The sequence below is a fragment of the Mauremys mutica genome, chromosome 11 (genome assembly GCF_020497125.1).
Source record: "Mauremys mutica isolate MM-2020 ecotype Southern chromosome 11, ASM2049712v1, whole genome shotgun sequence".
Lineage (NCBI taxonomy): Eukaryota > Metazoa > Chordata > Testudines > Geoemydidae > Mauremys > Mauremys mutica.
The window spans coordinates 27354254-27381822 of NC_059082.1; the positions used below are offsets into that span (position 1 = coordinate 27354254).

At 40.3% G+C, this 27569-nt stretch overlaps 1 protein-coding gene across 1 annotated transcript in view; it reads left to right on the top strand.

Annotated features, from left to right (window-relative positions):
- The window catches only part of FAM81A (family with sequence similarity 81 member A), a 28180-nt gene extending 4256 nt beyond the window's left edge, over positions 1 to 23924 (top strand). The window contains exons 2-9 of the mRNA XM_044980559.1: positions 5286 to 5356; positions 6808 to 7081; positions 7840 to 7958; positions 17044 to 17173; positions 19093 to 19199; positions 20520 to 20655; positions 21106 to 21301; positions 21879 to 23924. Of these exons, the coding sequence (XP_044836494.1) occupies positions 5307 to 5356; positions 6808 to 7081; positions 7840 to 7958; positions 17044 to 17173; positions 19093 to 19199; positions 20520 to 20655; positions 21106 to 21301; positions 21879 to 22000 (1134 nt within the window). The 5' untranslated portion in view covers positions 5286 to 5306 and the 3' untranslated portion in view covers positions 22001 to 23924. The remainder of the gene's footprint in view (positions 1 to 5285; positions 5357 to 6807; positions 7082 to 7839; positions 7959 to 17043; positions 17174 to 19092; positions 19200 to 20519; positions 20656 to 21105; positions 21302 to 21878) is intronic.
- Positions 23925 to 27569: the final 3645 nt, after the last annotated feature.

A 27569-nucleotide genomic window follows, 5' to 3' on the forward strand; every position in this document is an offset into this window, starting at 1 on the left:
GCAGAATCATTACTCCCATTTTACAGATGGAGAAACTGAGGCAAAGAGGAGACTTGCCCAGGGGCACCCAGCAAAGCAGAAGCAGAGCAGGGAATTGAAGTCAGGTCTCCTCAGTCCCAGTCAGTGTCCTGGCCACTTACTACAGTGTTTCTCATTAAAATGGGGCTGTCTTTAAAAAAAAAAATCTTATTCATGGAATGCTATGCTGTAAGTGGAACACACATACTGCTACAAAAATGCTCTCTGTTTTCTAAGCAGTGCCTTGAAACATGTTCTAATGCATGAACATGAGGTGTATTTTGATACTTTTTCAGGATATCCCTCACAGGTTTTTTGAACTTCAAAAGTTGACACTTGTATGAAAATAACCTGTTTTCTCCTTCCATCTGTTCACCATATTGCACCAAGTTTCATCAGCAATTGCAAAACTGTTTTCATAGATCAGATCTCTTAGTTTTCTGTAGCAATTCCGAGTTCACATGGAATTCAGGATCAGGATCAGAAAAAGGAGCGATCATTGCTACGTCTGTAATAGGCTCCTCGGTGGGCTGAAGGGCCTAGTGGTTAGTGTCCACTCATTGGGCAGTGGTAGGGTAGCCTGGACCCACCCACTCCACTGGGCTCTGACCCAGGGCCTGAGGAGGGTCAGCAGAATTTGCCTACAGGGAGGGGCTCTCTGAGCTATTTTCCCTGGGTCACTTCCTACCACTGCTTCACTCCCTCAGCTTCTGGTCCCAGATAAGGAGAAAAGAAAAATGAAAATGAAACCCAATTGCCAGCCCAGATGGACTCTGCATACAGTCCTGTTCCTCCAGGGAGGCTTCTCCAGCCCGCCTTCAGGATTGGTCTGCACTCCTCCCCAACCTCCCACTTCGGAGCTTGGTTGCTCCCTTTTCACCCCTGTCTCCAGATGGAGCATGCTCTGCAGGGTTGGAGGGCTGGGGCTAGCTGGGTCCAGTACTGCCCTTTAACCCTTTCCAGCCCCGTGTGAGGTTTGTATACCCCACTACAATGTCAAAAACATTTGTTTTTAGATGGCATAGAGTAGATGGATTTGGTTATGGGTACCACTCCTTTTGCAAATAACCTACTGAGCCAAATTCTGATCTCATTTACACTGGTATAAATCCAGAGTTGTTGCACTGAAGTTAATAGAGTTACATGGGTGCAAGTGATATCAGAATCTGTGGTTATTACCATATATATTATGACTATTTGAAATATTAAACAAATGGTTAAAAGACTAAATTTTAACCAGATTTTCAGTGACTTCTGTTTCTACAGGCACAAGTTAGTTAGATGTCTTACTGCCAATATTTGAACCTGCGTAACATATTATCCCATATAATGTACTGTCTCTCAAACATTTTTGTTCCATTCTTCAGTAAACACATCCTTAACATTATGTATCATCCTGATTGTGTTTTATTTTTGTATTAACCATGGATGCTAAAACATTTCCTATTACTAGGAATATTCTATTGTTTCCCTTCAGTGCCATAGGTTAGCAGTGTTGACCTTAGTTGGTGATTTCCCAGTTCCTGATGCTGGAGATGCTTTAGCCAACAGAATTTGTTTATTTTTGTGTGGGGTTTCCTCTCTTTCTTAAGGCTGCTCTACCCAACTACGACTGAGTTAGGGGACCTGGTTAAAACATGGCTGGCTCCTGACCCAGTACACTAGGGTTAACATTTCAATTATTAAATTGGAAAGCCTATTATATTGGAAGCACAGTTAGGTCTGTGCCACAGAGTACAGTGTTGTAGAATCTATTTGTCTCTCAAAACAAGCTTTCAGATGGCTGGGTTACTTAAATGTAATACTAATGGCCACATTGTGATACACTTGCCTATGTTGAATAGTACATTACACCATGAATACGTCTACTCTATTAGAGGTACTATGTCGGAGCAAGAGTATCACAGCCTAGCTATGAAGTGGGTGGGGTTCGTTTGGCTAACTATAAATGTTTCTTGTAAGGATTTTTGGTTTTAAATTACTAATTTAATGAATATTTCAGCTGGAAATATGTCTCTTAACTTGGGATATTTTAAAATTTTCTGGGGATTGGTAATTCTGGGGTACAACTGTAGATGCTAACAACCAAACACTCACTATTAATTGATCCATGCAAAAGTTTACCATAATTGAGAGGGGAGTGTCAGCTTTCACTGAATTTTCTTGCTTTTACTGCTTTTTTTAATCACAGTTTAGAATTATTTCTGTGTAATTTTTGTATATCAAGTTAGAGTTGGATCAGAAAGGTATAGCGATTTAGAAAGTTGCAGGTGCCTGTGAGTATTGGGGTTGTTTAGATGACCACAGATGTCAATGTATAGGGATTGTCCATATGAACACTTAACACCTGGCAAGCTGGAGTGTAAATCTACCCCACACTAGCCTGCTGTGCACTAAAGTGTCTGTGTGAACCCTGCTGCTGCACACTGGAAGTTCTGAAGTGAACTTAAATTATATTGCTTCAAAATGGGAGTAGATTAGGGATCGGCAACCTTTGGCATGTGGCTCGCCAGGTTAAGCACCCTGGTGGGCCGGGCCGGTTGCCATGTCTGCAGGTTCGGCCAATCGCGGCTCCCTCTAGCTGCAGTTTGCCGTCCCAGGCCAATGGGAGCTGCGGGAAGTGGCGCAGGCCGAGGGATATGCTGGCCGCTGCTTCCCACCACCCCCATTGGATTGGAGTGGCGAACCACGACCAATGGGAGCCATGATTGGCTGAACCTGTGGATGTGGCAGGTAAACAAACTGGCCTGGCCCGCCAGGGTACTTACCCTGGTGAGCTGCATGCCAAAGGTTGCCGATCCCTGGAGTAGATCAAAGCACATTATGGAATTTTAATGCATGACAGCAGGGTCCACACGGACTCTTATTCCATGGCAGGCTAGATCGAGGTAGATTTACACCCTGGCTTGCCGTGAACTAAATAATCATACAGACAAGACCTTAGAATCATGGGGGCAGATCTTCCGCTGGTGTAAATTGTCATAGCTTGGAGCTAGGCCACAGGCCCAACCCTGCAGACATGTACTGTTGTAGTTAATGGGACTATTCATAATAGAGAGCAATACTAAAGGGGAAAATTTTCAAAGGCATAAATGGGAATTAGGTGCCATTCATTGTCGGTGGGATTTGGATGCCTAATTGCCCTTTGTGTTTTTTGAAAATCTCCCCATAGTCCCAATGATATATTTGTAAAAAATCTAAACCAGTTAATGTAGCCCCTTTTTATCTAGCAAGGGCATAGTTTGAGTATAGTGTAGTTTACCTCAAATGGAAGTGGTCTGCATGGAATCCGGTGTCAGCAGATCCTGCTGACCGTCCTGACAAAATGTGGTGTGTACATCATCTGAGCAATTTACTTAATTTCTAAAATTAGACAAATGACTACTTGAGCTAGCTGTGAAGCTGCGCAGCTGGGGTAGCAGCACAGACCCTGGGTTATGTACTTGAGTGTCTAGTCCATATGCTGCTTTCTTGGCTTCAATGATATTGTTATTTGATCTAGCTAGATCAAAGCTACCCCAGTTGTGACTACATGTGCTGAAGTCACTCTAATTGAAATGTATTTGTGAATATTTCCCACTAAACTAATTTAAAACAAAATTTTAAAATAGCGCCATTAATATTAATTATGATCTGAACATTTTTGAGGCAAACTACCAAACAATCCTTGTGTTGCAAATTCTTCTCTCATACTGGTAAATACTTGAAAAATATCAAAAACATGCAGCCTCAGTGCCAGGAGGATTGGTAATGAGTTGCAAAGCCATTCAACTTCACATCACTGTGTGGTCACTATTACACAATTTATATTTACCCATGGGTACCATATAGTAATATTTGAGATAACACCAAATTTACCAATACTTAGAATGGGAAATAGGAGTAGTATAGATAATTGCCACTGTGCTCACTAGGTCAATAATGGCTGAAAGTTATCATCTTGTGGCTTTGTGGTGACCTGTATGAAATACTTTGGTGAGTCTCAGTCCAGTTCACAGTAGGGAGGTATCTGCTAGATCTGGGTGGGAACCAGATTTTCTGTTTCATGGGATATTCCATAATTTAGAATTTTTTTCTGTTCTGAGACACAACAAAACCAAAAAAATTGAAATTTCCCATGACATGAAATAAAAAAAATTAAATAAAATACAAATGTTTCATTCTGATTTCAGCTTCTTAAAAAAATTGTATTATATTACATAATTTTTTTTTAAACCCTGACAAGTTGTTTGGAAACAAAACATTCCATTCTGAAAAGATCAAATTGGAACACTTCAGCCTTATCAGGATACTCTGTTCCATTCTTCTGAAAGAGAATTCCATCAAAATCAACATATTTACATGAAATATGTAGTTTTCAACGAATCAGCATTTTCTGACAGAAAAATGTTCCATTAGAAAATTTCCAACAAGCTTTTATGTCCACATCACAAAGCCACCAGAGGCACTATCTGGCACTCTTCTCTCTCATGAGAGAGGCCAAGAACTGAATGTCAAATTCATCCCTGTGCAGAAGACAAACACCAGGCTTCAGAACCACTTGAGTTCCTTATAGGCCTTTCACAGGGCAAATTTCACCTGGCTTAAGCCCTGACATAGTAATATCCTCTCATCCCTAGTGGTGGTCCTGTTCACGGACTGGTGTTAAGAAGTTCACTTTGCCACTGCCTGCGCCAACCTTGTTCTGGGAGGAAGGATGGTCCAGTGGTGAGGGTACTGGCTTAAGACATAGGGAGCCAGATTCAATTCCTCACTCCACCAAGAACAGACCTCCTGTGTGACTCTTGACAAAGCATTTAGCCTCGCTGTGCCTCAATTCCCCAACTGTAAAAAATTGGGGTAATAATGCTTCCCTATTTCAGAACAGGGTTGTGAGGCTAAACACATTGCAGACTGTAAAACGCTTTGAGGTCGACTGATGAAAAGTGCTATATGAGAGAGAGGCTTTACTATTATTAGTTCTGTAGATAAACAGAGGACAACAGCCTCCAGGCTTGTCAATCTAGCAGCTTTCATGCATGCTGCATTCACTTGAAAAAGCTTTTTAGTTGTTTTTAGTCATCTAATTCTCCTCCCTGTTTTTTTGTGTTATATCAAATTTTGGATGCAAGTAGGCTGAAAGCAAAATCATGGGCAATATATAAAATGTCTTCCAATGTTAGAGTTGCTAGCATAATCTTAAGGTTCACTTTAAACAGATACACAAAGTCATTTCCGTGCCAGATATAAACAACTGTTAAATAATTTAATGTGTATTTTCTCAACAGACATAAATTATTGAAAAGAAAATGGCACAGCGAAGCCCAATCTTTCCGACACTTTCAGCCCCTACTGAAAGGTACAGTCTGTCATGTTAGAAATCTAGAATCTACAGAGTGCAGGAGTATCTGTGCTTCTTTAATTCTCTGTTTACAATCATGCTTAACATTGTCGCTTTTGTACTTAATGCAACAACTAAACTAAATTAAATATTGTAGACATATACTCTGCTTATCCAAATCACGGGCCAAATCCTGACGCCCTTAGCTTTTATTCAGTCCTTTCTCAAGGAAAACTTCTACTGGCTTCAGCTGTGACAGAGTGAAAACCCAGGACATCAGAACTTGTCCCAGTGGAAGTCTTTCATGAGTAAGGAGTGAATGTAAAAATTTAGGGCCAAATTCCACCTTCATTTACATTCTGGTTGCATCTCCATTAACTTCAGTGAAATTACAGCACAATGTAAGTGAGAACAGAATTTAGCCTTCACTTCATGATTTGGCCTCTATGAATATCAGATAACATATACAGAATACAAGAAAAAAAGAAATAACTAAGGTGTATAAAGAAAATAACTAAGAGCTGTTTAAAGGCACAAAGGGGAATTAGGCAGTCAATGCTTGTTGACTTTCAATGGGAGTTGAATACCAATTTTCTCTTTGTGCCTTTGAAAATCTTTCCCCCAAAGGATTACAAAACTTAACTCTGTGAAAGACTGCGTTCATCAATGGCCAGATTTTCAAAAGTCTCAGCACCTCAGCAGCAACTATTGCTTTCAGTAGAAGCTGCTCAGCGTGGAGCTCTTTTGAAAAATCTGCACAATTATTTAGGTGCCTAAATGGGAGCTGACCTCTTTTTGAAAAGTTGCCTTAGAGACTGTGAGTAGCTTGGATTTTGTCCCTCCTGGATTTCCAAAGCTTTAGCATGTATTTATTCAGCTCCCAAGAGGAGAAGTTTTTGGATGCATACTCCAGGAGTAGCCTTATTGGAAGAGAAAAGAATGGATGCAGACTCAAGATATTCCTTCTTAGTCTATTTTTGTTTAACTTTATTGCAGTTATTGCTTTGAACAAGGATGGAAAAAAAGCAGCTGCGAAGTTTGCACATGTGTAGTAATACTTGCAAAATTTAATAAAAAACATTCTGAGTTCATGTTCCCAGCCACACTACTTTGTCTGTCTTAATTCATCACAAAACACACTAATATCCTTTTGTTAAGTGTACATGCCTGGGTTAGTCACCCTAGGTGAGATGGGGAGGAGGCCCTGACTTCTCTTTACACCTACCACTCATGGCAGCAAATGCTGCACCTGCTTATGTAGAGCAGTGGGCCTCTCCCTGGAAGTGTTCAGGATTTCTGGGTGGTAGTATTCTTTCTGGAGGCACTCTACTCCCCAGTGCTTCTACTAAGGTGGTATCAATCTCACATACATGGCTGTGGTTAAAAGCTACAATAGAGTTTTGAGTAAGGGCCTCAGTATCTGGCAACGCATTAATAATACATTTGTTTGAATATATTTCTTTTGTTAGACGGATTCGAAATATACCACTACACAGCCAAGCTTTGACCGCGGTCCCATTAGCATCTGCAAGTCTTGTGGATCAGCTAGAAGACAGAATTCTAAGCCATGAGAAAACAACTGCTGCCCTTGTGGAACACGCTTTTCGCATTAAGGAGGACATTGTTTCCACTTTGCATAGAATGCAGAACAAAGGGGGAGGAGATCGGTTGGCTAGGCAACTCTTAGAAGAACACATCCGAAACATAACGGCAATAGTGAGGCAGCTTAACCGGGACATTGAGGTATGTTCTGATTCTTTCCCGGGGCTGACGCCATCTCTGCTATTGACTCCAAGTTTAATCAGAAAATTTAGTAAGATTTAATATGTGATGTAAGTATAACATCTGAAGAGTTTGTAAACTGTGTGTACATCCTTACAAAGTGCATGCAGAGTATGTAGTTCTTTTTGTGGCTATGAAAAAAATAGTACGGGGTGGCAGGACTTTAAATATAAATTCTACACAAACAGTTTTGTGGTGCTAATCTATTTCCTTTCAGCACAAAACTAGAAAACCTAGGAAATCATCAGTTAATGCAGCGCTAATATGCATTTCAACCTAAGTTTAAAGGCCCTACCACCTAAACATACAGACTCCTCACCTCTGCAAGAAAAACTCCCTTTCACTTTCCACATGCACCACCCACAATGCACACATCCAGGTGATCCACTCACAGTCAAATATGCAATCTTAAGCCTGACCTCTGCAGAAATTAGTAGATGGTAGTGGTAGATGGACAAATATAGGTTAGTATTTCAGGGCCCAATTCTGCTTCCAGTGTGACTTCGGTGAGAGTTGTGTGTGTAGATTGGGCCCTGAAAATCAGGAGAAGCCATAAATGAGTATAATGCACCACTTTCTGCATGCCTATAAAACAGTTGTTATTAAATTTAAAAATAGATTTTACATTTTATTTGGATTTAGCTAAATATAATAATTGGCCTATTGAATGTATAATAAGTGACTTATTGAACTCCTGTTTGCATATTAATGCCTTATAGACACTGCAGGAACAGATACGTGTCAGGGATAACCTCAGTTATGGAACTAATTCTACCTTAAAGAGCCTGGAAATGCGTCAGTTGTCTGGTTTGGGAGATCTTCGGGGGAGAGTTGCAAGGTAAGTGTCGGTTCTGGGGGTATTTTTTGCAATCAGCTGATTTTCTATTAATCTTGAAGTATTCCTTTTACATTTCATGACAGTGGCCCAGATTTAACCTTGGCCTAACTCCTAGAATGAATTTGGCTCAGTGTTTTCATGGCAATGCACAATAATCTGCATTCCAGTATCAAATATTAAAACTAGTTACATGACTATTAATTCTCTAAATTCGACTTCAGTAAATGGGCTTGAATTCTAAAAATGCTTCAGTTTGGTTCAGTTTTAGAAAGGACTGAGGTTCAGGCTGGTTTTTTTTTTTTTTTTTGGAACTAAGTCATTAGCTCACCTGTAATAAAGGTACCATGGAACAGTTTGCATTCCCAGGGAGCAATATAAAATTATATATTGCTTTTGAATGTATTTTAAGAAATAGAAACAAACTAGTTAATCTTATTAAACATTAGATAAACTACATGTTATTCCCAGGGTTTAAAGTAAAGGGAGTGGAGGAAAGCATAGAGCAGGGGTAGGCAACCTATGGCACATGTGCCGAAGGTGGCACACGAGCTGATTTTCAGTGGCACTCACACTGCCAGGTCCTGGCCACCAGTCCGGGGGGCTCTGCATTTTAATTTAATTTTAAATGAAGATTCTTAAACATTTAAAAAACCTTATTTACTTTACATACAACAATAGTTTAGTTCTATATTATAGACTTATAGAAAGAGACCTTCTAAAAATGTTAAAATGTATTACTGGCACATGGAACCTTAAATTAGAGAGAATAAATGAAGACTCGGCACACCACTTCTGAAAGGTTGCCGACTCCTGGCATAGAGATTCTACAGGCCAAATTAAGCCCTCACGTAGGCCTGGTCTACACTAGCAACTTATGTTGGTAGAACTATGTCGCTCATGGGTGTGGACCTAACTCCTGGTGTAGACAGGGCTATGTTGATGGGAGGACTTCTCCTATTGACATAGCTACCGCCTCTTGAGGAGGTGGATTAACTATGCTGCCAGTGCAGGTAGCCTCTTCACTGAAATGCTGCAGTGGTGCAGCAGCATCGGTGCAGTTTAGCTGCTGCAGCATTTTAAGTGTAGACAAGCCCTTACACTTTGTTTTTAGATTATACTCTCAGTGACACCTGGACAAACCTACTTACAGCTGGCACCAATGACAATGAAGACACAATCGGAAGGTAGTGGGGTTGCACAGCTGTAGATGAGGAGATAATTTTGCGTACAGAATCTTTATGATAGATGGCTTCTGCTGAATTACACCAAGGATGAGTTTGTCCCATTATCTGGATTTTTAAAGACATTCCATTCTTTTTTGCTGGACCAGTTTTGCTAGTTGCCTGTGGTTCATCTGAAATGATTTACTGATACCTTCAACAGGTTGGAAAAACTCAGCTGAAGGAGGTGAAAGGTTAAAAGTTTCTGTAAGATTTCCTGGTGTCTATATTGGGCAGCATATAGTTTCCACATTGACTTGTTAGCCCAATTTCCAAGGAATGGTTTAAACAGGGTTTAAAGCACTGATTATAGAGGACTGATTTTTCAGACTTTCAGCCGGTTCTTTTATGTACAGCAGGAAAGAACAAAACCAGCTCTTGCTTTGTTGTCTTCAAGTCAGACAAACTATTGAACAATATTTATTTATCACTGAAGGGTCACTGCCAAATTCATCTGCATGAGTCTTCCTGCATAGCTCTCTTTCATATAAAGGATTCACAGTTAGATTCTACAAGATCCCATGTTTAGAGCAACACAATTAGTGCCAGCTTGTGCAGCCTTTATTCACATTGGTGAGTGCTCATTCATGCAAGTAGTGCCACTGAATTCAATGAGAGTACTCCCATGAATGAGAACTTGCCAAAATGTGGCCCTAAATGGCAAAGCGCTTAAAATGGAGGATGATGGTTGGCTATCAGCACTTAGACCATTATTTCTTCTTGATATGTTTACTCAGGGAAGGTCTCGCTTGCCCCCGATAATTATAACTACATGACAGAGGTTACACAAAGTGCAATGCTCACGGTCAGTCATCAGAGTGCCTCAGGGGTTGGAAATTCATCTTCATTACTGAGACAGAACCAGTTTATTTTCTCTTGTTATTTGCTGTTTCGTGCTTCCCCATCAGGCATTTTGTTGAACTCTCCCCTGGGAGGGAAGAAAACTTGTTTTACTTTGTAAAATGCTGAATTCAATTAGGACATTGTTCTGTGAGAATGAATTAACTGCCTTCAGTTACAATCACATTTTGCTGTAAAAATTCCCACAACTCCTGATTATAATTATTATCATTTGTATTACAGTAGTGCCTAAAGATCCCAACTGAGACTGCAGCCCCATTGTACTAGGTGCTATACAAATATGTAGTTGGAGACTATCCTAAATTGCTTGCAGTTATTTCATCAATAATTTGAAGTGAACTCGCTTGTATAATTTCACCCAAACTGTTCCACCAGGAGAACCCAAAGGGTGAGTCTGGCCTGCTGGCTATCAGGCTAGATCTCTGAGTTAACTTTTGACCAGCTTTTGTAAGAATTTGAGTGTTAATCCAGGATTCTGGCCAAATATAAACTTGGGTGATTACATTCTGCCTATCTAAAATTCCCCTTGCAATTTCAAATGGATATGGTATTATTTCTTGACTATTGTAACCCATTCTGTAGTTCATCTCATCTGTACAGTGTTGAACAGCTATTCTGTTTGTTCTTCCAGGTAGCTGCATTTCTCGGTGAGTGTAGTATTATCCTTATAGACAGATGCTTTTGAAGCATAACCCAAGTCCAAACTCCCCCAGATTCTGGAGAAATTCAGACCTGAATCTGAACTTCACAGCTGTTCTCATCTCTATAAAGGGATGAGCCTAAATCCGTACAGCTGAATAACCTCCAAACTCTGGGAAAGTTTAAATTCAGATTCCAGCTTCTGCCTCATGCCCATCTCTACTTACGTATAATTTGCTGATCATTTTGTAAAACGCTTTGAAATTGTTCAGCATGAAAGATGCTGTACAAGTTCACCATAAATTATTAGTATCAATAATAAATAATCAGCATCATTAAACTATGTGAAATTTTATGAAAGATTTAGGAACATGAGAATTGCCACACTAGATCAGACTAGTTCTCCATCTAATCCAGCATTTTGTCTCTGAAGTAGCTGGTCCTGGCTACTGTCAAAGGAAGTTAATAGAAGCCCTGCAGAAGGCAGGTATAGGGAATAACATGCCAATAGGGAAAGTTTCTTCTTTATCCGCAGTAATGAGAGGTTGATTTATGCCCTGAAGAATATGAAAGATTATATTTATTCCAATTTTTTTTAAAATCTGTGTTATTACAACACTGGATGATCTTTTCAAAGTGTCTTAGCAGTAAACTGATATACTGTAGCACACATGTTCAGACGTCCAAGGTCCCACATACCAGTGAAGCCCACTGTTATGGGCTTCAATGGTTGTAAATTATGCATAAATGCATAAATATTTAAGTTTTGCCTTTCATTGGCCCCTGTGCACTGGGGTGCATTTCCTTGCTATATGAATGGAACTGCTGTTAAAACTTCTGTGCACGGTGAATTATGTTCATTATGTTTTTTCACAAAAGCATAAAAATCAAGAAATACTTCAAAAAAATTGATAAGCCATCCTGGGTGGACTGGAATGCTTTTTTATGCTTATTACAACTAGCTGTTCTTGAATATTGTTCTTTTGTCCCTACAACGTTTGTTCCTTGGTGAATTGTGGATGTAATTCCAACAACATCTTGAGATTTGTATCATAAGACACAAAGGAATGCAAAAGCCCAGACCTGCAGCATGCTTTACAGAGTGAGGGTTTTATCTTGCATCTAGCAGGCGGAAGATTATTCTTTAAAACTATTTTAAAGTTTAAAAAAATCTTGGTGGTCTTTTGATCTGGTACTTGGAAATGCAGTTTGAGCTTCCCTCTTGCTTCTGGCTTGACCAGTCTCTTTTAACTTTCCATGTCATTATGGCCAGAATTTTTAGAAGGGCTCAGAACTCAGAATTGGGGCCAGATTTCTAAAAGAGAGCTCAGTTCCCATAAAGGCCCCAAAATAAACATAAGCAGGCTTGCAGTAAGAAAACTCATTGAAATGTTACTGTGCTTGTAGATTCTTCAGCCATGTGATATACTGTTAAATTCTTTGGTTCCAGGCACATAGGAGTAAACAAGCATTGTGTGCTTGCTTACTCCCTTTTCCCCTGAGCAGGCAGATGGGGCGGGGCAGGGACTGACACATGCTGACTGTTCCCGACACACAACTGTCCCATCACTAATATATCCTTTGCTTGTGAGGCAGAACAGTGCATAATGTGTAACCACTGCTACCCTGAGTAGCTATCTTGCACATTTGAATATATGTCATGCTACTACAAGTCACATGAGTGTTGTACAGGATTTAGTCTTAAGTAAACCATTTTTGTACTTCTGTGTACTTCCTGCTGTATAGTACTTGGTTTGGAGCCCATAAGCATTTAGCCACTAGCTACAGCCAGGTTATGTCTACACTTGGAGCTCTTAGTGTGATTCCCTGTCAAGGTTCCTCCCCCACTCTGAACTTTAGGGTACAGATGTGGGGACCTGCATGGACACTTCTAAGCTTAATTACTAGCTTAGATCTGGTAACACTGCCATCATCCAGAAATTTCAGTGTCTGGATCACTTTCTGTCCCCCCAAAACCTTCCCCTCCTTGGGCAGCCTTGAGAGGCTTTTTTCACCAAGTTCCTGGTGAACACCGATCCAACCCCTGGGATCTTAACACAAGGAGAATTTAACCATCCCCCCTCCCTTCCCCCACCAATTCCTGGTGAGTCCAGATCCAATCCCCTTGGATCTTAACACAAGAAAAAAATCAATCAGGTTCTTAAAAAGAAAGCTTTTAATTAAAGAAAGAAAGGTAAAAATTATCTCTGTACCATCAGGATGGAAAATACTTTACAGGGTAATCAGATTCATATAGCCCAGAGGAACCCCCTCTAGTCTTAGGTTTAAAGTTACAGCAAACAGAGGTAAAATCCTCTCAGCAAAAAAGGAACATTTACAAGTTGAGAAAACAAAAATAAGACTAACACGCCTTGCCTGGCTATTACTTACAAGTTTGAAACATGAGAGACTGATTCAGAAAGATTTGGAGAGCCTGGATTGATGTCTGGTCCCTCTTAGTCCCAAGAGCGAACAACCCCCAAACAAAGAGCACAAACAAAAGACTTCCCTCCACCAAGATTTGAAAGTATCTTGTCCCCTTATTGGTCCTCTGGTCAGGTGTCAGCCAGGTTTACTGAGCTTCTTAACCCTTTACAGGTAAAAGAGACATTAACCCTTAACTATCTGTTTATGACACCCCGCTTGCATAGACATACTTGCACTAGCTCTCATTGAGGTAGCGCACTAAAAATAGAAGTGTAGCTGGGGTGCCCCAGCAGCAGCAAGTGCACAAGCTAGCAAAGTACAAACCTGACTGAAACCTGTGGGTACATATGCCACTCAGCTACTCTATGTTGCTGCTCACTATTACCCAGGCTGCACTACTGTTTTTAGCATGCTGGTTCAATGAGAGCAAGTATGAGTATGTCTATGAGAGCTGGGAATCACACCCCTAACTCCAACTGTACGCATAACCTCAGAAGTAATAGAACAGCAGACTCTCCTCATATTGGCCAATGATTTCTTAGCAACAAAAACACTTTTCAGTGATTCATAAAACTAAATACTCCTTTTGCTTACCGAATTTTGGAAGGCAGCTGCTCCATAATTGTGCAGTTTATATTAAACACCACTGGTTTCTGCAATTATATTGTATACTGAAACCCAGAATACTTGGTTTACAAAGCCAGCTCCTTCCATGTTATTTTTTTACTTACTGAGTGCACATACGTACAGAAATTTGTAAAGGGATCTTGCAGTAAACATTCTGAAAAAACAAAACAAACAAACAACAAAATATACCTTTGGTCTACTCTCCAAAAATGTGTGCTTGCAATTGCACATGGAAAAATGCCTGTGAAACTAAGTGATTATTTGTATGGCCAAAATGGGCATATTAAGCATGCAAATGTACACTATGTATTTATATATTTGTTTGTACAAAATTCTAATTGCATGTATAACCCTAGTAACTACACAAACAAATTAGGTGGGTGACTGGATGTGTATTTTTGCATCCACCTTTAGAAAATCAGGTCCTTTATGCCTTGTAAGCTCAGCACTTAGATTTCAAGTAACAAAATTTCTTCAGGGACTTCTAATCCCTCTCATTTGTATCTTCATATTTTTGAAATGATCTTACTTCAGGTAAATATGTGCCAAATATTTTTTATTTGGCCTTTGAAAATCTTTTAGGGTACAAAAAAGTTACCTTTCTCTTTCGTCTTTATGTCCCATTAGCATGCTTTTGGCTAGGTGTGTGGGCTTGGCAACATGATTTTGTTACCAATAACTGCACAAGGAATTAATTAATACTGCAGGTGGGACTTTGATACATTTTTATTTAAAAGAACTTTTATAATCACATTAGAGATTGGCGAAAAAAGAACCTTAAACCAGAACTTGTTCAGATTTCAGAGGAGTATGACTGGAGTGGGGTTGGATTTGTATGCCATCCTTAGGGTTTTGTTACAGAGTAAAATTCAAAACCATAAAGAGGTTCTATTTTTATTCTAATTTGGATGTGGCTAAAATCTCATGAGAATAGTCACTGTAATGAGATTTTGGCCCAATAGAGTTGAAGACTCTTGAGATTGTTAGCTTGTCTTCAATCCTGAGGCCTAGCATAAACCTGAACCAGAGTTATTTTAAGAAACAGGTATTACTCAAATTGTAAATCATGCTATCTTAGTTTTCTGCATTTTGATTGGTACCATTTGAAAACCAGTGGAGACGTTCATTAAACATTCTTTTATCATTACAAACCTTTAACTACAGATTTACACTAGTGTAACAGAGGTCAGAATCTGGCCCCATAGCTGCAGCATATCTGTACTTTCTTCTGGGCAGATACCAACCACATGCTTGAATGTACAGCATAGAGATATTCTCTCTTTTGACCACACTAGAGTACTAAATAAAATTTTAAAAAATCCTAGTAAAACGAACATTAAGAGCATGCTGCTGTCTTAACACTGAGTTGATGCCTCCACCGTTTTTCATATGGTACCAACCAAAATATACCTGGAAAAATATAAACTAATATGTTCAGTTTATTCCAGATTTACATCAGTGTAACTGAGATCAGAATCTGGGATACTTTGGAAATCCCTTATGTTCCATACCATACAACCAGCTGCGCCCTATCAAATGTACTCAATTACACAAACAACAAAGATCCACTATGATCATATGCGCCAAAAATAACAATGTGCCATAAAAATTATAGAAGCCTGTTGCATACCTTTGCTACAGTAGTTTCAAAGCAATTGCTTTTTATACTTTTCTATGAGAACTCAGACACAAGACTAACCACTTCTCGGAGTCCATGAGCTGTTGGTGAATAGACACAGGATAATTTCATGTCTCTGGTTTCCACTAATGGTAACAACATAGAGGGCTTTAGCCTTTGTTCTTTCTCCATGGATACCCTGGTCTGGAGGTCTGGTGGTACATCTTTAGTCCTATGTTGACTTTTTTCATAGATTCCAAGGCCAGAAGGGACCACTATGATTATCTAGTCTGACCTCCTGTATAACACTGGCCAGCGCTTCCGCAAAATAATTCTTAGAGCATATCTCCTTGAAAAACATCCAACTTAAGTTGTTCTTGCTGCCCATATCTCATGTTTGCTCCAGTACACTGAATTGCTAAATGATGACTTTCTAATGTGTTCTCACTTCTCTGTTACTTTGCTTCTCTTATTATTTTCATATTGTAGTTCTGCCATATTGCTAAGTGGCTTATCTTCTGTTTGCCATTTGAGTTGTTACTTTCCCTTTGTGCTTGAAAGGTAACAATGGTACTTGCTATAATTCAGATTATGAAAGTGCATCCCTGAGTGAATGCTTTCCAACTGAAATGATACCAAAAATGGTTAAAATGTGAGATTAATTTGGATAATAGGTTAGCTTGCTGTTGCTTGTCACGTTCCACTCCCTGCTCCTTCCAAAACCTCAACTGCTATCTAATCTTAATCAGTTCCATAGATTAGATTATGTAACTATGACAGTTACATATTTCCCTTAACAAAAATACACATTACTCATACTTTTGAGAGGTCTTTCTCCTGAACCTACAGTACCTATATATTGAAAACTCAGTTAATCCATTTATTGTATTATTGTAGATGAAATCTATCAGTCAAAAATATTTCTGAAAAGTGGGAGAAAAAACACAGGCATGTACTTTAACACACCATTTGTCCTGAAAATGTGGTGGAATTACAGAAGGATTCCAATGTGCAGAAGGGAAATGGTCAATCTTATGGCCCAGTTCTGCCAGTTCATAAGGCAAAACTCTCATTGCCTTTAATGGGAACTTAACCTGGAGGAAAAAAAACCCTCAAAAAAACTAATGGCTGCAGAATTTGGCCCTGGAGTAGTTAATATGGTTGCATTCTATTATTTTGTGAACAGAAGTATAAATAAGCATGTAAAACCCAAAGCAGCTTAGGTGCAATAATTTAAATATGCTCTTTATAATTACTTTCTAATTGCACCTAATAAGTAAACTGTGTGAGTGGCTGCCTGTGTATCAGACTAATGGCCAATTACACACACGTTAAGAGAATGTCTGATGGATCATAAGGAATAGCATAAGGTATTGAAATTGTATATCCTTGAATTTGTAATGTGATTTCCATAAGCACACCTTTTGTCCATATGATCTCAGAGCTGAGATCTACCGCAGGATTGCATCTACTACAGTATGGAGACTTATACCAGTTATGGGGCAATTGGGTGGATGTTATGAGATATCAATATTTCTTTGACTTTCATAGAAAAGAAATGTTTTGTAGGAAAGACGGATACCTTCATAGAAATGTCCATTCTAAAATAGATATATTTTTAAAAGTTTGGCCTATACATTGTGTTCAGCTACAGTCATCCATTGCTTTGGTATTTATTTATCTATCTGAACAGGTGCGACGCCGGTTTAGCCAGATTGTCTGCAGAGCACAAAATTACGTATGAAAGACTTCAAAGCCTAAGCAAAGACCAACAAGCTTCTAAAATGATCTTGGAATCTAAAATCAAAGAGGCAGAAATACAGGTATGTTGTATAAAACAAGTGATCTTCATAAGAGGGAGAGTTTAACTTCATGAACAAAAACACCATATTGTTAAGCTAAAGCCACTGGAGTTGCTGTCTTTCAGAAGAAACATAATCAAGGTCCTGATCATTTTTACTCATTAAAGATCCCATGACACTGTGCAAATGTAGATGCAAATGTGTCTGCTCTGGAATCTGGACCAAATCTGAATTGGTACGTCCATTTCACCTACTTACATTCTTCTATTGCTCTAACTGGATAAAGTATTCGTAATTTCCTGTCCCAAAAATGTTGTTTAGTGGTTGCTAGTATTGTTTTAATGCCTTCTGTGAGCAACCCCAGTAATGGCTGCATTTCAGTAGGGGTTCCCTCTGGGTTAGTCTGTGGCATTCAGCCACAAACCAGGAGTGATGCAGAGCGTCTGCAAGAGCACCAGGAACATTTTGCACCATGCAGGCACAGTTTCCACAGGTGCTGCTCCTTGTGCATTTTTCACGAGCCCTTTGGATTATACAAAATGCTGCATATAAGAAAATAGGTATACAGAATAGCATGACACACCAGCCTGATTCAATGGGCGAGCATGGAGGGGGTGATGCCAGGGCTTTTCCTGTCTCTCTCTATTTTACAGCAGACATGCAGATGAGAGACAAGCTTCTTGCTTGTTCCTGTGCACTAGTGTGGCCTCACAGGGGCCACTCACAATCTAGTAATAATGCAGTAATAATTCTGTCAAACACATCAAGTAATCCCACTGAGTTAGCCAGTGGTACTGTAGGTATATTAGTCACAGAGGAAAATCAATCCCATGACACTTCCAACTTCTGTATTTAAACCCTGATAAGAAAAGAGCTCAACAAAGACATTTTCCATGATTCAAGTAAGTTACACTTACAATTTTAAAACATGGAAAAAATCTATATTCCGTAACCCACTAACTACAGTCTCACTCTTCAAGTTACTGTAGTTGAACATTAGCATTTCCATTGTATGCCATAAAAATTTCACACTGATCTAAAGCTTGGCACACAAGAGCAGTCTGATAATTCAGGTTTTTTCCTACTAGCTTTTAAAACAATCTGTTCCGTTTTAATGAATGCCTGAAATACAGAAGCTGATTTATAGAAATTGATTGGTTTAAGATGCATTTTCTGCACATATAATTAAAATATTCCCTTAATTTATAAACTCAGATTTCTCATGTTGAGTAATGCAAGTAGTGAGGTGTACAGCTCTTAAGAAGTAACTTTTAAAATTACAATTTCATTCAGATTGCCAGCACACTGACTGCTGGTACAGGGCTGTTCTCTGGATGGGCCACATGTTACCTTCAATCTTTGCGTGTAACTACCATTGTTATCAAGGGGAATTCAGCATTGGAATGAGGTTGTAACATGACCTGATGTGTGCACATGGACAATAATAGGAATTAAAGTGTGCATTTGGGATACATCCTATTCTCCCCCTTCCCCATGCTCTCTCAATGGGTTTGGAAAGCCCAGTAGGTAATGGAAGGAAGAATGCGGCCCTGCCCAAGAAATGTGCACCATGGATAGTACTCCTGAGAGTGACCTCACACAGGGAGGTTTTGGAGGTGGGTTGTGGCTAGGTGAGATATTCCTCACCTGCTCACAAAAAAAGGTCCAGGCAGATGCTCTACCTGCAAGGACACAGCTCCCCTTCGTTGTTGGCTGAGAAATTGTGATCTTAGTAATGCTGCCACTCCAGTTGTGTGGCTTAGTAGATTTTGCATGATGAGGACAGTTTAAAAAACTAAAAGGAAAATTTGCAAGTAGGTTTAAGTTTGGGGCCATCAATTAGAGCAGCATCCCTTTAAAATCTTATAAGTATTTATGTTCCAAGCACAATGTGTGACGAGTTTGAGGAGAAAAATAGTAAACTCAGAATTCTGTTTCAGATTTCTTACCTTCTGAGCAGAGTAGAGCAGTCAATAATGCAACAAGAAGCAAAACTGAAGATTGCCTACAAAGAGAGCAACCAACAGCTCCACCTTCTGGATGTTAAGTGAGTACTCACCTTATTGGAAAACCATGCTACTGATAAATCAAGGGCTAGTCTTGCAAACCCCGAGTAACCCTTATGAGAAGATCTTTGCATGAGTGAGGTGTCGAAGGACTGGGGACCCAAATGAAGGTACATTAATTTGTACATTTGCTCACTGCTGTAGTAGTACTCAGTAAGCAGGGGCGGATCCAGGCACCAGCACAGCAAGTGCATGCCTGGGGCACTGGTTGCTGTGTGGGCAGTAGGCAGGCGGTTTCGGTGGCGCGCCTGTGGGAGGTCCACTGGTCCTGCGGCTTCGGTGGCAATTCGGCGGCGGGGACACCGATGGTGTGGCACTGGCGGACCTCCTGCAGGCGCACCGCCAAATCTGCGTAACCAGTGGACATCCCGCAAGCGCGCCGCCGAAAGCCGCCTGCCTGCCATGCTTGGGGCAGCAAAAAACATAGAGCCGCCCCTGTCAGTAAGAGCCAGATTTGCAAAGATAATTAGGCACCTAGAAATGCAGAGAGGTGCCTAGTGGATTTTACAGAAACAGCTACGTTAGTTCAGCATCTCACTCTTATTGACTTGCAGTGGGAGTTCAGCTCCTAACCTGTGTAGATGCTTTTGGAAACCCCACTATGCACCTTTCTGTATTTTTAGGCACCTAAATACTTCTGTAAATCTGGTCACAAACCACTTCGAACTAAATTTGTAAAACATTGTGTGCCAAATGTGAGTAGTAAGACCTGGAAAAGAATGTATACTGTATATACATGTGCAAACAGCCAGACACGGAATTGAATAGGTGTAACAGTTTCAAACTGGCTGCAAATATGTATGTACACATACGGTTACAGCAACTATCTCAGCACCATGCCAAAATGAGAGAGGCAAATGCATAAGACTTCAAATTCTACAGCACATTTAAATGTATACATGTAGATCCAAATCCTAAAATCTTTACTCAGCCCTTTCCAATCCAAACTCTCATGGGCTTCAAAGACTGTAAAGTGAATGGGATGTCACACTTGTTTCTAGGCTATGGCATACTATTTCCTGAAGGGTCTGCATCGTATATGCCTCGAAATACTGCAACCATATTTTGTGCAACTAGTTGCTGTTCTATTCTTTCATCCTTGATTATATGAAACAATTAACATAAACCAAGCCTAGCAGTGTGAAATTTCAAAACATTGCATGAATATGCTGACAAACATGCTATGGAGGAAAAAGGGGATTTTTATGTTGATTGTCCTAAAAACTCTACAGCCCAGTAATCAAAGAACCTGAGATGCTCTTGTACATTTGCAGATATGCTCATTTATTTTATTCTCTTAGATTAAAAGGTGCGGTAGAGGAACTCAGCAGCCAGATATTGTCTGCCCGCAGCTGGTTGGAACAGGAACATGAACGGATTGAAAAAGAGCTTTTACAGAAAATTGATCAGATTTCCTTGGCCCTTAAGGAAAAGACCGTAGGTTTCTGTAATAAAAGAATAAAATGTTCTGAAAATACTTCTAAAGACATATACAAGAAAATGTTGCTGAGTTGACATTTGGTGAGATTTTCAGAAATGCACAATATGGGCATAAATCCACTCCTGTTGATGCAATGATAAAATTCCCATTGATTGGGAGCTTTTGAAACCCATCTTATAATGATAGATAAATCTGAACATTACTTTTAAATTTACAAATATTCTATCTTAAAAATAAAATGAAGAAGCAGCTTACAGTGACCAAGCCAATTTGATATTTTTTATTAACTATATTTTATAACTGCATAAACGTTTAAATCTTGTATAGAAAATAAGTAAGCATTGACACTTGTTGCCTATCCAGGGAATGAACAGTTTATTACCCAAATAATTTGGTAATTTATTACTCAAAGAATAACCAAACATAATTATTTTCACTGATCCTAGGCAATGAGTGAAAGGGCCATGGAGATGAGATTCAGCCAGATGTCAGAGAAACTTGATAAAATAGAAGAAATACAAAAAATAACCGTGGAAGAACATGGAACAAAGCAGGCTGAAGAGAAGATAAATATTCGAATCAGCAAGCTTCAGATGGAGATTAATGAAGATATAAAAGAAATGAAAGCTGAAGTTAATGCTGGTAGGACCACTACTATCGTGCTCTGTTCTCTGAATTCTGCTACCATAATTTAGCTATGATAATAATACTAATTTGCATTAATTTATGTTTCATCTAAGGATCTCAAAGCTCTTTACCAACTTTGGGACCGATTTTTCAACTGGGTACTTCAAAGATGTACCTACAAAACTGTGCATGCACCTGTTGCATCCACAGGTATCTGCACTGTGGGTGAGATTCCTACAAAGCAGAGTGAAACCCAATTAGATTTAGATTTCTTGTTGTCATTTTCTTTATCTGTAGAAAACAGAAGAATTCAATAGTCTGTTGAGGGAGTAGCCAGGCAAGAGGATGTGGACTTGTGCTTTCCAACAGCTCCCGGCTACCATAATGTGTATATGGGCACAGCTCCATTGGCTTCAATGGAGTTTCACACATCTACACCAGCAGAGAATTTGGCTCAGTGTCTGTCTTTATTAGGGACATTTGCCCTACTGATAATGAAAAATGCACTGTTACATGTTGTAATCTTGAATTTTGCTTTCTAATGTTCTTTAGTTTTAATAATAAAACTAATTCAATTTCTGTCTGTAATTAGGGTTTGCGGCTATCTATGAGAGCATTGGGTCCCTACGGGAAGTTCTAGAAGCCAAAATGAAACTTGACAGGGATGAGCTACAGAAGCAGATTCACCAAATGAAGCAGGAAGTTCTGACATAGGGAGAGGCGAGACCATGACTGATCACAAGATTTATTCAGAGAAAAGAGCATTTATGTGTCTAAATAGGCTATAGCCTCATTCCAATTTGTAATTAAGTGCATGTACCAAATAACATGCTTCTGTTCCACAGGTGTGTATGTTTACTGTAAGCGGTAAATGCAAGTTTTGAATAGCTAAGTTGATAAATAATTTTTAGAGAGCAAAGTCCTAGCTCACCATTGTCTTACTTCAGTTGATTTCAGTGGAGTTACAGCTGTTTAAAAGTGGAGTAACACATTGGTGAATGTGATGCCAAATTTGTTAAAGGCGCCACAGTGCTGCCTCCACTTTGGTGGGTTTTGAAATATTATCACTTGTACCCATAGTTAATTGCTCTGTTTAAAAGTCAAGCCTTAACAGGTCAATATCACTTTGCAATTCACTACCTTGCCAGATCTTTCTCCCATTGAAGTCACTGGAAATATTCCCATTAACTTCACTGGGAGCAGAACCGGCTTCTAACCAGTTTTTAAAATCCAAATACCATCATAAATGACACCTTTGCTTCGTTTAAAAAAATATTGTGTGTGTGTGCGTGCGTGCGTGAATGTTAACTATATAGTATTATATTTTGTAGTTGTAGGCTAAGAATAATCCATTTGAGCAACACAAGCAACTTAACATGTCGTTCGAAGTCCTTAGATATTGTGATCTTTCTAATTAATATCTACGTAGAGCTGAGATGGGGGTGAAGGATAATGTATACAATATTTTGTTGTAAGTTTTAATATCAGTTGTGTTCTTGTGCATTGTTTCATTATGTCAGTGTAAACTTTGAGGGTTTTGCTGTCAGTGGAGAAAGTGATTATTCAAATAATTCTGGAGAACATGATGTAAAAATAAGATGCATTTTGATGTATCTTAAACTGTTTTATGATCTGCCAGGAATTTTTATTGCTGATGTAAGACAACTGACTCTTCAAATTTAATTTATTTAGGTAGGTTTTAATAATTGAGCATGGATAAGTAGATTTGAATTAGTATTGCATTTACAAAATTTCCAAAGAATATTTTCATCTCTTAATGTACTTTATATTACACGGGTGCTTATTTCAATTTCCATAATAGATTACACAATGAAAATTAGCACCAGCACTGTGTGTAGTAATCTAGATGGGAAAACAAATATTTTATATATTCATTCAGGGCCTAATCCTGCTCCCGTTATCGTCAAGTGGTGCAGGATCAAGCCATCACTCAGAATATAAGGCCTGATCCAAAATCCATTGAAGTCAATAGGAGTCTGCAATGGCTTCAATGGGCTTTTGCCCAGGCCCATATTGCCAAATGCTGGTGCCATTGAACTGTCAGTGGCAAACTCCCAATGACTTCTATGGGCCAAAGGTGTGGAACAAATAGTGCAACAGTTAAGGCCCCAATCCTGCAAGGTCTTAAAACCCATTGATTTCCGTAGGACAATGCAGTGTGTAACATTAAGCAAATGCAAAGTCTTTGCTGGATCAAGGGCTAAATTAGCATTTGCTGCCAATATAGCCCAAAGTGTGTTTAACATATTATAGAACTTACTTTAAAACTTTACAGCTTTGATTTCCAATGCTCTCTAATGGCAAAAATGACACTTTTAGTCCCACTTTGTATCTCCCACTTGGCCACCTGCTGTGAAGTATAATTAAAATGGCAGCTAGAGATGAGATTCCTGTTCACTGGAAGGAGATAGTTAAAACATTTACAGGTATTTCTTAAAAGTTGTTTTTAAAATTCCTTTTCTTGATGTCTGTATACCTATCTGGTAAATATTTAGCCATATGTGGTGGAGAAGAAATCATTGGCGTTTTGTAACCCTCTTCCCCCCGCCTCCCCACAAAAGAGATTTTTCTCCTATAATAGCAAATCTGTAACAAAGTGAATCTTACAGGAAATGAACAAGCATACAGTAAGTCAGAGAAACAGTTTATATATGATTTTAATAAAAATGTTTCTCTTGTAAAACCTTGTGTGATCCAGCCCATATATAAAACAGTTGATTACTTGACTTTTGCTTTTGAAAACAGTTTTTTTCCTAAAGGTGCTTAAGGGGACATTTTCAGGTAAAAATTATATCTTTCTAAAATCATATCCATATCCATGTTACTAAATAACAACATTAGACCAGTGTCTCCAAACTTCATGGGTGGGTGCCAGGCAGGTATGAGTGAGAGAACAAGAGCCCTGTGGGCAGAGAGAGAAAGCTACCTGACCTGGATCTACACTGCTGTCTGCAACCATGCAGGTAAAACTCTCCCTCTCACCTTTCCTTCTTTCTTCTATGGTGGCCCCTTACTGCAACTGGTTGTGGGAGCAGTGGATGTGTACAGGGTTACAGGTTCAGTCAGTAGTCCACTGATCCATGGTTCTCCTGCCTGCTGCCGTGGTACTCAACTCAGCCATAACAACATGTGCAGTTCAGTCTCAGAAGACCCCCACGTATATCCTTTTTAAGCCTCAGGCAGGATGTGGTCTGTGGTTAGTGTGGGAGTGGAGAGGAAGAGCCTGCAGGGATGTGCAGCAAAAAGAGAAAGCCAAAGGGAGGAAAAACAAGACTGGGAGCAGGGGGAAGGAACTGGCTGAAAGGATAGCAGAGAAGGACACAATGGACTGAAGTAAGGACATACAATGGCAGCAGTTTTGGGGCACGGTGGGAGGACTCATGGAAGGGAATCTGCTGATGAATCACAACAGGGGTTTCAACAAAATAAAGCTCGGAGCTATGGGGTTGGATTACTAACACAGAAAAATGTACACACCTAATTTACTTGTCATCATTTATACTCCTTGTTTGGTCTCTGCATTTCATGCTGCTTGAACAAGAGAATTAGAGGAGCTGGTTTTGCTTTTTCTCCGCAGGGGAATATTAATCCTTTCAAAATAATGTTTGATATTTTCAAAGCAGTGTATTTGGGATGCACATCTTCTGTTCATATCAACTGAAGATGTCTGGTGAAATCCACTTCTCTGGAAATCTCAGCAACCTGTTGCCTTTGAAATAAACACACAGACCCAGGGATATTTCTATTGATGCTGCTAGGTATTCTAAAAGCTTCCTTTTGCAAAACTAAAATTTGCTTCTAAATTGACTTTACAAAGTCTCTGTAAAACCAAGAGGAAGAGTCTTCAGTCATTATACAATGGAGCAGCCCCTTCTGGTTTTTAGTGCCATTCTGCCATCATGTGGTCCCTTCATTTTGCTCAATGGAGGGGGTAGGGGTGGGACATCCCTTTCTGTAGTAGCAGAGTGGTTCCGACAGTTGAAATAGTGTGGTTCCTCTGTTGAGTGCTGGTTTTAGGAGGCAGGGACTATTCCTTCTGTATGGCACAGAACCCTGTCAGGAGTTGGAGTTAGGAATGGAACAGGCAGTGGGATGGGTTAGGGTTGAACTGCAGGGTTTCCAGAGAATAGTTTCCACAGTGGCTCAACTTTATAACTTTCCAAGGAAGATTCCTCCCCAGCTTTCCCTCGACCATGGATCTCTTCAGCAACCAGCCTGAGTATCTTAGGCTGGAAACTGGTTTGCCCCATACAGCTTGATCCTGGTCCTATGGAAATCAGTACAGTTTTGACTGAGTTAAACTAAATTAGGACTTCAGGATTTGGCTCTTAGTGTGAGGATTAAGGGTTGCAGAGGGCATACATGAGGCCTTCTGCCCTAGGCTGAGTGAAACAGTTAGTGAATTGAAAGGACCATGGGATTATTAAGAAGATTTTTTTTCTGGCCACTAATCTTGCATGAATGGGGAGAGGTTGGAAAAGAGGAAACTGGCATTTCTCAGGACTATGTGAGCTGCAAATTCCAGAATACTTTTTACCCATAAAGAGAGAGAGCAGCAGGGCTCAGTGAGAAATTACTAAATCCTGATGTAGTTGACTCCAGATACTAATGTAGGGGCTTGAGGTATGAATAGGCCCATCATTATGTCCCCTGAAGGAAGCTCACAGGCCTTAGAAGAGCATCCACAGAAGGCAAACTGCGGGGAGAGATTAGGTGGAAGTATACTTACCATCTCATGGCCTGTAGGAACCAGATATTTTCTAACTTTGGGAACAGTTTGGTCCAGGATAAGCTTAAGGTTGGGCAAAGGTTGGGAGGTGGGAGTTTTTTTGTAACTTTTTCCAAACTGGTTCACCCTTCCTTCCTGCTGAATTTACAGAAACAGAAATGCCAATGATGGCTGTGACCACAAACGTTCTCCCTTAGGAGTGGCCCATTTCAATATGTTTAAGTTTGTGTTTCATGCTGTTATGCAGGCTTATGGCAGTACTGGGAGGCGTTCGTAGCACTATGAAGGCTTCTGGCTATACAGGGAAGTTCTCATAGTGATATCATGGCTTCTGGTGGTATGGGCAGGTTTTCATAGCACTATGATGGCTTGTGGTGGTCAAGAGAAACCTTATAGCGCTGTAATGGCTTATGGCAGTAGGGGAAAGCTTTCATAGTTCTATGATGTTTTTTGGTGGTACAGGGAGGTTTTCATAGCACTATGAGGGTTTCTGGAAGTATGGGGAGGTTTTCAGAGTGCTACGATGGCTTGTGGTGGAATCGGGAGGCTATCATAGCATTACAATGGCTTGTGGCAGTACAAAGAGGCTATCATAGTGTTATGATGGCTTGTGGCAGTAGGGGAAGGCTATCAGAATGCTATGATGGCTTCTGGAAGTATGGGAGACTTCAGGGCCATCTTTAGGATTTATGGGGCCTTACACAGTATTATTAAACTAGTTCCCCTATGCTCCATTGAAGGTGGTCCCCAGCTGGTGTTGCTTACCCCAGTGTGTCAAGGGGGCACAGTCACCACCTCCAGAACTCCCCCCCCACCCATTGCTGACACGCACCTGCAGTGGCTCAAGACAGGCTTTGCGCTGTCACACGGAGCCTGAATCTTGCCAGAGCCCACAGCCCTCCTCCAGCCCCTAGCCACTCTTGGCTCGCCATGAGCATTTTGACAGGAAGTACCAAGCAGTAATAACAATGACAGTACAACAAGTGTGTGTGTGTGTGTGTGTGTGTGTGAGACAGAGTGTGTCTGTGTGTTTATTTGTGTGTGAGAGAGAGCCAGTGTGTGTGATTGTGCATTGGGAGACTCTGACACAGTGTGTGTTGGGGAGTGTGAGACTGCATGTGTGTGTGACAATCTGTGTCGGGGGACTGTGACTTGTGAGAGGCAGAGTGTATGTGAGTGTGAGATAGGGTGATCAGATAGCAAGTGTGAAAAATCAGGATGGAATTGGGGGGTAAAATCGGGACATCTGGTCACTCTAATGTGTGTGTGTGTGTGAGAAAGAGGGAAGTGGTGAGAGACGGTGAGCGCACTGGCACTTTAAGTCCCTTCCTCCTCTCTCTCCCGCTACTTGGCCCGCTTCACCCCTCCCCCCGCTGACCCGCATGGAAGTTTCGCTTCTCCTGTCTTGGCCCCAGCCCAGCCCCTGCTGGAGACCAAGTGGTGCAGGCAGGCTCTGGATGGCATGGGCCAGGCTGCTGCACCACCAGTAACCTACCACACCGCTCTGGGCTCCCCGGCGCTGGGAGGGCAGAG